The 12,946-nt window shown below is 36.5% G+C and overlaps 2 protein-coding genes across 3 annotated transcripts in view; both read right to left on the reverse strand.

The window, feature by feature from the left end:
- cemip2 (cell migration inducing hyaluronidase 2) overlaps nt 1-8,114 on the reverse strand; it is a 34,365-nt gene extending 26,251 nt beyond the window's left edge. Inside the window, exons 1-4 of the mRNA XM_073839720.1 lie at nt 7,951-8,114; nt 5,292-5,643; nt 4,726-4,866; nt 3,580-4,147 (exon numbers count right to left, since the gene is read on the reverse strand). Coding sequence (XP_073695821.1) covers nt 3,580-4,147; nt 4,726-4,866; nt 5,292-5,622 — 1,040 coding nt within the window. The 5' untranslated portion in view covers nt 5,623-5,643; nt 7,951-8,114. The remainder of the gene's footprint in view (nt 1-3,579; nt 4,148-4,725; nt 4,867-5,291; nt 5,644-7,950) is intronic.
- A 2,473-nt stretch (nt 8,115-10,587) lies between these two features.
- Nucleotides 10,588-12,946, reverse strand: part of abhd17b (abhydrolase domain containing 17B, depalmitoylase) — a 21,848-nt gene continuing 19,489 nt past the window's right edge. For both annotated transcript variants that reach the window (XM_073840428.1, XM_073840427.1), the window contains exon 4: nt 10,588-12,160. In XM_073840428.1, the coding sequence (XP_073696529.1) occupies nt 11,941-12,160 (220 nt within the window). In that variant the 3' untranslated portion in view covers nt 10,588-11,940. The remainder of the gene's footprint in view (nt 12,161-12,946) is intronic.

The raw sequence follows: 12,946 nt of genomic DNA on the forward strand, positions 1-12,946 counted from the left end.
CTCTTTCTTCAACAGAGATACAGATACGCCAGGGATCATATCAGTAATTCTGAAGGGACAAATGCCTTGTTATTAACTCTTTTGATGCTCCAAAATATGATAATCGCTTTGTTTAAGGGATCGTTTTGCTAAATAAAATCTTTAAAAATCTAATGATGTTAGAATAAAATGAATAAAATATTAAATCACAAAATATTTACTTCATATTACAGTTTCAGAATCTGCAAAATGTTAATTATTTTACCAAAATAAGAGGGATCATACAAAATGCATGTTATTGTTTATTTAGGACTGACCTGAATAGGTCAGAGTCATTGTTAGAAAGGGTTCTAACACACAAAATGCTGGAAAACCAAAGAGTTTGTGGGACCTCAAAGATTTTTCTGAAGAACAGCAGGCAGTTTAACTGTTCAGGACTAAGAAAGTACTCACAAACAACTATCATTAAACAAAAAAACACAGCTGTGGATCATTCAGGTAAGAACACAGTATTAAGAATCAAGGGGATGTAAACTTTTGAACCGGGTCATTTTTATAAATTCAACTAGTATTTTCTCTTGTGGACTATATGTAAACATCTTTTATGTGAAATATCGTATTCTTATTATAAACAATAACATGCATTTTGTATAATGCCACTTATTTTTGTAAAATAACTAACATTTTGCTGATTTTGAAAGGGAGGTGTAAACTTTGGACCTCAACTGTAAATGAACAGTTTCTCTTTTTCTACTCAGCATTAGAATTAATTTAGAATTTTAGATTGTATTACATAATTTTTCACTTTAAAATGTATTTATCGTTTTTTCACTGAAATTTTCCACTGACCCTCTTGCAACTACTGGGGGTTTCCATGCCCCTCACGTAACACATGCTTTGTATCCAAACATACGCCTATTTCCACAGGGACAATCCTCCCTGAGCAACCAGGAGTTGAGTGCTCTCTGAACAACACAAACAAACTTTTTTTCATACCTCAACTTCTAGCAACATGCCTCCTAGTCAGTCTGAGATTGGCAGAGCCTATGTGTTAGATTTATTACTAGCCAATAACAAGCTTATCAATTTATATACATCAAAAATGTGCACAGTGCTGCAACGCACCCCCTCAGGAGTACCTATGGGGAGCAGGGGGTTAGACTTGGACAGGCTGGTTCATGTTGCGCAAGTTTTTAGTTAGATTGTGCCAGATTGTTCTGTTTTGCAAAAGGGAGCTGCCAAGTTTGCGTGTTTTCATCAGAGATGTGGCGAGTCTGGCTGGTAAGGGGTGGAAAGCTAAAATAAAGTAAGAGGTTTCTGTAGGCGCAATGTGTCAAACTGAAGTTTTCAAATGAGTAAATTTAAGTTGGTTTTCCTGTTACACCTACTATAACCACAAGATTTACTGAAAACCACATAACTGCAATGGCAGAAAGTCAGTAGTCAGCAGACAGATAATATTTCCTCTCATGATACTCTTTTTCTTTGCTTTCCAGTTCTAGTTATGCAAGTGAACACAGAAATCTGAGTTTTCATGCCCAAGACCTTTGTGTGTCTAGAGACGCAGTCTGCAGCTTGAACATAAAATAAGCATGCATATTTTCCACATTTCTTGAAGCAGTGACAGAATGTTACACACAAGTGCCTTCGCAGTAGACTGTAAAAGCAGCCTTTATGTCTGGAGGAATTTCTATATTTGACACTAAACTCTTTACATGTTGCATGCTAATACATCCCTCACTGAAAATCTATACTTTTCTATCTGCAATGTAACTAGAAGAGACTCAGCATCTGGTTCTTATGGCTTTGAGCTCTTTGAAAATCCTTGAAATGAGATATAGACAGATACACACGTCAGCTCTTTTCAAACAAATCCTGGAAATATGCCTGTTTAACCTTTCACTGGCTTTTTCCTGCAAAATACTGCCGTTTGAAACACCGGGAGGCTTTTTAGATACGTTTCTGTGGAACAACCAACCAGTTAATTTAAGCCAAAGAGTTCTACGGTCTATTAGCTACTAACGGTTGGCTTACATTTGACTGCTCATACACATACTGGCAAAAGTCAACATGCCAACTGAATAAATCGGGACTTTTATATTTGCTTTAAATTTCATGTTAATATTAATGTGCTGGATGCAGAGTGGCCCCAGAGAGTATTTAGAGTGTTTTGGACACCCAAGTCACATTTTAAAATGGCTTGAATACCACATCCAAAAAAAAACATTGAATATCAAACCAAGTGGGATCACTTTTCTAAACTATTTTTGGTCTGAAGACCAGATACAAATACAGGGTCATAATTTTAAACAGTACTGCCACATTGTGTGATACAGTTGAGGTCAAAAGTTTACATCCCCCTTTTCAGAATCTGCAAAATGTTAACTATTTTACCAAAATAAGTGACCTGAATAAGATGTTTCACATAATTTTTTTTACATACAGTCCACAAAAGAAGATAAAAGTTGAATTTAAAAAAATGACCCTGTTCAAAAGTTGATGCTTCAGAAGGAAACCCCATGCATTAAGAGGTGGGGGTGAAAACTTTAGAACAGAATGAAGATGTGTAGATTTTTCTTATTTTGCCTAAATATTTTATTTTTTAATGTAGTACTGCCCTTTAGAGGCAGACCTTCAAATTCAAAAGGTTTTCACCCCCTGACACTTTATGCATGTTTTTTCTTCTGGAACATCAGTGAGCGTTTGAACCTTCTGTAATAGTTGCATATGAGTCCTCAGTTGTCCTTAGTGTGAAAAGATGGATCTCAAAATCATACAGTCATTGTTGGAAAGAGTTTAAATACACCAAAATGCTGGAAAACCAAAGAATTTGTGGCACCTAAAACACAGCTGTGGATCATTCAGGTAACAGCACAGTATTAAGAATCAAGGGGATGTAAACTTTTGAACAGGGTCATTTAAAAAGAAAATTAATTCTCTTGTGACTATACGTAAACATCTTTTATGTGAAATATCCTAATCAGGTCAGTACTAAATAAACATGCATTTTGTATAATCCCTTGTATTTTGGTATAATAATTAATAATAACATTTTGCAGATTCTGAAAGGGGGATGTAAACTTTTGACCTCAGCTGTATTTAGTTATACAATGCAAAGACAAAGTGCTGTAACCATCTAAATAGATTTCATGGCTGCATGAACTTGACTAGTGTTGTCTGCACAATGTACGCTGCCTTTGGGATTCAGTAGCAGGAATTAGGATATGGTTTATGGAACAACAGGACACTATCTGTCCCTAATCACACGAACTTCAAAGCTGTGCTCGACATTATCAAAGCAAAAACACATCAGATTGGAAAAATATTCTTTCCTGTTTCCACCCTCCAGAGATTCATTTTCCAGCTATAAAAACATTTCTGACTACAATGACGTTTGAAGCAAATTTATAGGGAATCTCTCACAGAGTTTATGGCAACATGCCAATCCCTGGTATAAAAAAAAAAGCTGGTCTTAAGTTGGTCTCCCAACCTGAACAACTGAAAAGTGCCCAAAACCAGCTAAGAGACCTGCCTAACCAAACTGGAAGACTAGCAAGCTAACCTTGGTTGGTTTAAAATGATTAAGCCTTTCTTATTCACCTGTATTTGAGATTATTGACATGAGTGCTGCCTAGAAGATCCTGGATGGTTTTCTTGGTCTCTTCCAGCAGGCTCTTAACCGCAGAATCTCCGGTGGCCAGTGCAACAATGCGTCCTGCGGGTAAAGACTTCAGCAGCTGACTCAGCCTCATACTGTCGTTGCGAGAATCGTGCGTATCAAAACGCTCGTTACACAACAACTCCGCCGTGTCCTGATCAACCACCCGCAGGTTAATTCCACGGCTGAAGTTCCTCTGGAAGGCATGGTCACCGGTAGCCAAACCTGAAGAGGGTACGGTGCGAGTGAGGAAGGTCCAGGACAGCCTCTCTGACCCGTGGAGCTCCAGAGTTCCTCCGGCATTCACACCCAAAAACTTGCGGCCCATCCCGGGAACCTCAGTCACGGCGGTTTCATCCGATCGGCCGACCAGGGTGATGGTAGCCAAGGAGCGATAGCGGCATTTTGGACCACCGATATGGAGAGCACCGCCATCTTCTATCAAAATGTGACGCGTTCGTAATGTAATGTTTTTGGAGCCTTTTTTGTCATCAGCAAATACAACCGAACCTATAATTAAATGAATGAGATAAGCACAAAGATTAGATTTTAAGGGTTAGTTCATCCAAAAATGATAATTCTGTCATTAATTACTCACCCCCATATTGTTCTAAACCTGTAAGACCTTTACTCATCTTAAAAACACAAATTAAGATATTTTTGTCAGAAAGGCAATGGTCCAGAAAGGTACCAAGAACATCAACAAAATAGTCCATGTGACATCAGTGGTTTAACTGTAATTTTAATGAAGCTTTTTAGAATACTTTTTCATAATGACTTATCAACCGTAACAACTTTATTCAACAATTGTTCTCCTCTGTGTCACCCTAGCGCCATATTGGAGAGTACCGTGACGCATGGTGGCCTTGAACATGTCAGTTGCATTGCTGCCTACGTAGGGTCAGAAAGCTCTCGGATTTCATCAAAATTATCTTCATTTGTGTTCCGAAGATGAACGGTCTTACCGGTTTGGAATGACATGAGGGTGAGTAATCAATGACAGAATTTTCGGGTCAACTATCCCCTTGTTATAGAATTCTCTTTTATACAGAAATGTAGAAAAATCAACAAGCCACTAATGATCTTACCTCCAGCCTGGATAGTGATAGAGTACAGGGTGGCAGATGAATCTAGGCGATAATGCTCACCACTGTGTACAACCACCACCTTTTTGAGGTCATGGCCTGGGTTCCAAGCATGCAGCACAGTGTTGTGATGAGGGCAGTTCTCTATAGAAAGATGCAAGAGGACATTTCAAAGTCTGAGGACAAGATGACCGAGTAGAGTTTTGATGTTGACAATCAACAATAAGGTTTTCTTTTCTATTATGCCAAGCTTTCCTAGAAAGCTTTCTTTAATTTGTATTTTAAATATATATACCAAAACTTTCCTTTAAAATGTTTTTGAAATGCTAAAAACTATGACTTACAATGCAAATTACTGACTGATCTGTAGTTTTCAATGCATTCTTACTCAAAAATGTTTCAAATTGTAATAATATTTCACAATATAATAATGTTTCAACAATATTTTAGATGAAACAAATGCAGCCTTGGTGAGCATAAAAGACTTCTTTAAAAAAAATAAATCCTACTGACCCTAAACTTTTTAATGATAGTGTACTTCTCACACACTCAAGGTGATTGTGTCTTACCATCCAACACATCTTTAGAGGAAAGACTGAGGACGATTATGAGAATCAGCAGGAAAACACAGAAGAAGACGCCAACACAAATATAAGTGTTCTTCCTCTGCTGGTTCTGGGCACGTTCCCTTCTGCTCTCATCTTCTGACAGATTAAAAACCGAAGGTCGTGCAGGAGGCGGGACCGGGGGCTTCAGTGGTGGTGGAGGAGGAGCCTTGGCTGGGGGTGGAGAACGAACTGGAACAATCCTGCCTGGAACATAACCTGACGACCGCTGAGCATTTCCGTTGACAGGAGCCACAAAAATGGGGTGACTGCTGGGGCCATCATTCACCTGCATGGTATAACTGTCTGCCGCGTCCTATGAGGGAAAAAAAGATAAAAAACATAGAGTTTGGGGGTTGTTTAATGTTTTTGTTATATAATTACATTTCATTTCAAATAACTGTTTTCTATTTTACTCCAGTCTTCAGTGTCTTAAGAAATTATTCTAATATGCTGCATAAGAAACATTTCTTATTATCAATGTGTTACAGTTGTGCTGCTTAATATTTTGTGGAAAACTATGATAGTTTTTCGGGATTCTTCGATGAATAGAAAGTTAAAAAGAAGAGCATTTATTATGAATAAAAATCTTTAAAAAGACCCTAACCTTTGCAATGACAAAGTATGCAAAAATTGTTTTTGAAAAAACGACTTCTTAAATATATGTGACCCTGGACCACAAAACCAGTCATAAGTAACACAGGTATATTTGTAGCCCTAGGGTCAAAATTATCGATTTTTCTTTTTTTGCCAAAAATCGTTAGGATATTAAGTAAAGATTATGTTCCATGCAGATATTGTAAATTCCCTACCATAATCAAAACTTTTTGATTAGTAATATGCATTGCTAAGAACTTCATTTGGACAAATTCAAAGGCGATTTTCTTCCTTTTTTTATTTTTTTGCACCCTCAGATTGTAGATTTCCAAATACTTGTATCTCAGCCAAATACTGTCATAACAAACCATACATCAATGGAAGGCATATTTATTCAACTTTCAGATGATGTATAAATCTCAATTTTTCAAACTGACCCGTATGACTGGTTTTGTGGTCCAAGGTCACATATTTGATACTACAAAACTACATTACACCACCTTGACAGGCATTAGGCATTAAGCTCAAAGTTGTGTGGGCCAACCACACTGGCATAAAACTGTTCTGACTTCATTTCGATCGGGTCTCAATTTCATAGTGGCATCACAACGTACTTTGAAGTGCAAGCTTTCTGTGGGTTTTCACGTTTTCAAGTTATTTACAAAACACATGGCACCAATTACGAGAAAAAAAAGTGCTCAGTCGTTCAACCCGTGGCCCCTTCGTGCCACAAAACAACACGGGCCCTATAAGAAACTCTCCCTATAAAATCCTGTCACACAAATATTTGCTTACCAATAACCACTCCAGCCAAATTCCTTAATTAACATTTAAAAACACTTCAAAATTCCAAACAGAGAATCTAAACAATTTGGCTTCAACTGTACCAAACAACTACTAATGCTTTTATAAACTTATAAGTTAGATTCCCCAGGGCAAAAATCTAACTTTTCTAATCTTTTAAACATTAGGGGCGAATAGAACAACCACTCTGACCGCAACATCCGTTGAACCGTAGCTCATTTGCTATTATACTATTAAACCAATTTCATCTTTGCTTTGATCAGTACAAAGACTGCACTATCACCAGATCCTGATCTGGCCATCTGCAGCTCCTCAGCCATAAACTGAGGGGCACAGCAATCACTATAACTGGAGAGGACATCCACCACCCCCCTTCTTTTGGGATATAATCAATACCCGTGCTTTAATGTGTCCCATCCCCCACTTCTCAACTAGTTTTTCTCCCCTGAACAAATGAAATCACATTTTAGGGGGATGAGCAATGGATCTCCCTAGTCTGAGGGGGTGAATGGACTACAAACAGAAACCTACAGGCCTTATTTGTGGTCAGCCAGAGAGGTTGCATAGTCTACTAGCAAAGGTATAAATAAATAAATGAAAACATGTTCAGATGATTATTTGGGAAAGTTTTCATGGATACAAAAACTCAATTACCAAAATAAATTTGCTTTCTTATGATGACCTACATTGCAAATGCAGAATCAAAGACTCAGATGCATGCAAAACCCTAATAAAAGCCAATTTAAGAGCTTAAGCTAATCTTCAATTGGTTTAGATGGCCAGACAGTTGTTCTCCCAGCCTGGCCAGCTGACAAGTGTCTAAAACCAAGAGTGACTAAGTTGGGAGACCAGCTAGACCGGCAAATAAGCTTAGGCTGGTTTACTGTAATTTTTTTTTTAAACTAGAATAATTTGACCATATTTAAATTAAAAAGCAGCATTTAGGATTTCAGCTTTGCTGAGAAAAATTAGTTCAGTCTAAACGGCTTCAATAGAAACTGGTTTGCTGCATCGCGCCCAGTCTAAAGTTTCCACAATGCCACAAAGTTTCATCAACTTCAGATGCGTGCGTAACTTCATTCTTCCTTCCAGTCATGACTCGGATCTTCCCACAGATGCCGTAAACGCACAATGCACGACTGAAAATCCGTTGAAAGACCTTCCTACTGTAGGACTAAACTGGGGGTCCCTCTACAAGGAGACAGAGGTGGAGATCTCTTACCTTTCGATCTCTTTTCACTGTCACTTGCTTGGCTCGTCCGCTATTTTCTCTCTCAACCGTAGAGAGCCGCACGCAACTCAGGGGGCTATTTGACAGGGAGACCGCACTAAATGTGTTTTAATCTTCTTTTACATGGTGTTTTCTTTCCTGGGCTGAAGTCAGCCAGCCCCGTCCCAGGCGCGGCTCGCGGAGGAAGTGAAATTAGAGGCGTGTATTGAGGATGAGGGAGAGTCTTAGAAACAAAAAGAGCGTGGAAGAGCCATTAGCATGAAAAGGGGTACTCTTGTGGGCGGGGCTTACCGGCTTTTGAAACTATTAATTCAATTTATTGTGAAGCTAATGGTCGTATACAGTATAATCAGCTACTGAAGAAGCACATAAAGGATCTTGTCGTGGGAAAAGTGTTACTTTTGTCAAGTGATGGCCGATTCGTGAACGAATCGTTCTTGTGAGTCGGTTCTTTTAAATGAACCGATTAACAAACTAGACGGGAACTGACTCGGTTTTGAGAACTGAGCAGTGAATTAAAAGATTAGTGGTGCGAAAAGTGTAGCTAGTAGCAATATTTATCAAAACAGTCGGTATTAATAAATAATATTTTTATTAAAATATGCTAAAACAGTATGCTGAGAAATGTAAATGAAGAATAATATTATAATGTAATAATGTAATGTAAGCACACATTAAATTTACATTATAAATTTATTCTTTTATGAGCTGAATCTGGCTCAAAAACATAATAAATAGCAATATGCCTGTCTATATTTTTGCTGTTGTAGAGCCCTTAATAGTAATATGTGACCCTGGACCACAAAACCAGTCATAAGGGTCAATTATTATGTATTTATTTATTAAGCTGAATAAGCTTAACATTGATGTATGGTTTGTTAGGATAAGATTATATTTGGCCGAGATACATTTATTTGAGAATCTAGAATCTGAGGGTGCAAAAAAAAAAAAAATCTAAATATTGAGAAAATAGCCTTCAAAGTTGTCCAAAATTAGCAACGCATATTACTAATCAAAATTTAAGTTTTGATATATTTACGGTAAGGAATTTACAAAATATCTTCATGGAACATGATCTTTACTTAATATCCTAATGATTTTTGACATAAAAGAAAAATATATATTTTTGGCTAATGCTACAAATATATTCAAGCGCTACCTAAGACTGGTTTTGTGGTCTCTAGGCTCACATATGCCATAAGGGTTGGAACCACGTTATTACGTAATTACGTTTTGACGTAAGGGATCACGGAATCGTTCAGTTGTTTAAAATGAACTGTTCAAAGGAATCGATTCGAGGAAATGAGTCAGACTTCCCTTGCTACTTTTCTCAGCGCTGGAAGACATTGACCAATCACAATCGTTTGCGATTACCGATTAAACCTTTTGTTTTATCAGTTAATAGAGCTTGATGTGTGCATGTCAGGCAAAAATGAATTGAATACACTGAAATATTACTGTTTTCATTGTACAAATGTTTACAATACGATTTAACTCGTTCTGAGATTCTGAATGCGACTCAATAGAGGATTCGCCTTTCGGAGCCCCCGTGCGACCCCTTGAGGAAGACAACTATTTTTCTCACAGAAAAATTCAAAGAGAGCATCACTGATCCTCGGGTGTGCGCATGACACGCAGACTGAAGAGGTAGAAAAAAAATCCATCTAACATCGTTTGATTCTGCACTGGTTCATGACTTAATTTAGAAAGCAGGTTAGGGTTTTAACTACATGATGACAACATGTAGCCTAGTTTTCACCATTAACAAACTTAATAACCTTGCCATTTTATAATAGGTCTTTAAATAGAAACAAATCTTTACTGTCTTGTCCTTTGTTCTGATCTCATCCCTTGAACTCATTTAAGTGCCTTGTTTCTAAACATCACCCCACCTTAAAAAGAACGGGTCACATGTGTTCTTAACTTCCATGTTCAAGGCCCTGGGCTTCAAAGGTCAGTGAACCCAGGAGGTGCAGCTGACCTCTGGGCTGTTAAAATGGTCTTGAAAAGTTATTAAGATCTTTATCAAATTCCAATCATATAAGTTAAAGATAAGATGCTTTATTATAAAAACATTTAATCTAGACTACAGCATGATCTATACAGAAACAGCCATACTAAACAAATAGGACTATAAGTGACCCTGGACCACAAAACCAGTCATATGAGTCAATTTGTTTAAAATGTACATTTATCATCTGAAATTCTGGAATCAGAGGGTGCAAAAAAATCGAAATATTGAGAAAATCACATTTAAAGTTGTCCAAATTAAGTTCTTAGCAATGCATATTACTAAACAAAAATTCACTTCTCATATATTTACAGTAGAAGATTTACAAAATATCTTCATGGAACATGATCTTTACTTAATATCCTAATAATTTTTGGCATAAAAGAAAAATTAATAATTTTAACCCATGCAATGTATTTTTGGCTATTGCTACAAATATACCCGTGCTATTAAGACTGCATTTGTGGTCCAGGGTCAAATAAACATCATTCTGAACAGATAAGAAATAAGCATCATTCTGAAAGATTTATGACCACAAGAGGTCGCTTTAAAATACAACAGTTATCAGCAACAAGTTGCAGATCAGCACACATTAAAAAAAAAACTTCAGTCAAGACTATCACAACTGGATTTTAATTCTTTTAGCTCTTTAGTCTCTGAAATACATGTTTACTTTCAATTTTGTATTATAACTATTTAAGATCATAATTACATACAGTATAGCAACTTTCCTTTACAATGGGTGTTTACAAAAACAGAAAAACAACACGTCTGGAAAAATTGAAGCACATCAGCTTGTGCTTCAGTCTGACCAGTTAATATCTATTCTGTGCCTTACATAATATAATAATAAATCAATTTACATTGGCAATAACAACATTATCACCAGTTTCATAGTACAGTCATTCAGGAAATCAAAAAAAGAGAAAACACCATCCAAACAAAAGTTATTTACAAAGTGGAACAGGATGACAGTCCTTTTTTTTTTTTTTTTACATTTGAGAAGTACTAAGATCTACTTTAGAGCGTTGTTCTGACATTAAATCACATCCTTCCAAACTTTCATCACCATGTCCAGTAGTTCTCAAAAGAGAAATTAAATATTGCCGCTAAATTCAGCAGCAATGTCCAAAGTAACAGCCTTATCATGGCGGAAAATAACACCACAAAAAGTTGTGTGCATTTCATCTGAGACACAAGATGGTATAAATTACATTTGAATCAAAGACAAAGCAATAACTCCAAACAGAATCAAAAGTTAAGTTCAGTATATGCATAACCAAGAGCTCAGATGGATTATTTCAATTAAAAAGAAAGTGCATTAAGTAGTTAAGGTGTGTGGGCTATTGTAAGCCACGATTATTAAGTGTTTCTTTATTTGAAAAGTCTATTTATTTGTTTATTTGAAAGATAAAACAGATATTACTTGTCATAATGTCCAGCATTGGTTTAAAGGTCTAGGACAAAGAATACACGTAGGAGCAAAACAGACATGGAGAGGGAAAAAAAAATAATCATATAGATTGTGTACATTATACATAAGCAGGTCTGGTTTATAAACATGTACATACAAAGTAATGTATCAAAGCTGAATATATTATTTGGCATCACCTGTATGGCAATTATTTGTGTCAGAATGTTGCATTTGTACAGTACTCCATTGCGTACATGATCACATGCATACAGCAAAACAAAAACTGGACTTAAATGGAATGGGTTTGATTCTTTAGTATAGCATCATGGTCACAGAAACATCTGACTCCTGTTACACAAACACACCCCTAAGAAAGGCAGTAAAGACACATCTCCTATTTTCTCTATAGCATGGAGAAGTGCAGCTTAATTAGAATAATAACTAAAAAAAAAAAAAAAATACAGGTGAGAAAACCGTTGTCAAGTTCACAGTCGCCTGCTGGGCACCAGGGTATGTTCATCAAGTAAGCTGTAAGAGTCCTGATCTTGAGGTCTATCTATAAGTTTACAAGTTCATGAGCCACAAACTGTTTCAAGCGCTCCAGGTACTGTCCATACAGCTCTACGTCGTTGTGTCCCGCTCCATCCACCCACAGGGGCTCCACGGGCCGCTGGCAACGCTCGTATAGGGCCAGCCCATGGGAGAAATCAATCACTTCGTCTTCTGTACCGTGGATCACCAGCACCGGAGAGGTGACTTTAGAGATTTTATCAATGCTGAGGAAAAAAAGAATATACAAAAACAAATGAGTAGAGTGTTCTGTAGTACAGTGTTGTTTAAAATCAGCATTATGTGATTTGTTAAGTAATTTCTACATGAGACAATGAAAACAAACAAACAAAAAACATTTATATAAATAAAATTCTGTGTTTCTAAAAGATTTCACAAGACTTATACCTTCAAAAGTATCTGAAATTTGTTCCTGATTTACTAGCTGGTCAATGCGCATTAGTACAAATATTTTGGCTCATTATTTAATTGTACTAATTGCACATGTGACCCTGAACCGTCTTAAGTAGCACGGGTATATTTGTAGCAATAGCCAAAAATACATTGCATGGGTCAAAATTATCGATTTTTTCTTTTATGCCAAATTTTTAATATATTAAAACTTAATTTTTGATTAGTAATATGCATTGCTGAGAACTTTATTTGGACATCTTTAAAGGCAGTTTTCTCAATATTTTAGATTTTTTTTGCACCCTCAGATTCTAGATTTTCAAATAGTTGCTTTCCTAACAAACCATACATCAATGGAAAGCTCATTTCAGCTTTCAGATCTCTTCAGCTTTTCAAATCTTTCTTTTTTTTATTATTTTTTTTTTATTATCATATTACTGGTTTTGTTGTACAGGGTCACAAAGCGGCTTTTGTATAAAATTAAAAAATAAAACAGACAAACATTCTGGTCAATTTTCGGTAGATATTCATTTTCACATGATGTCTAACAATGAATAAAAAAATAAAAAAAGTAAGAACCAAATATGTTACAAGTGAATTAT

This window comes from Garra rufa, chromosome 5 (genome assembly GCF_049309525.1).
Source record: "Garra rufa chromosome 5, GarRuf1.0, whole genome shotgun sequence".
NCBI lineage: Eukaryota > Metazoa > Chordata > Actinopteri > Cypriniformes > Cyprinidae > Garra > Garra rufa.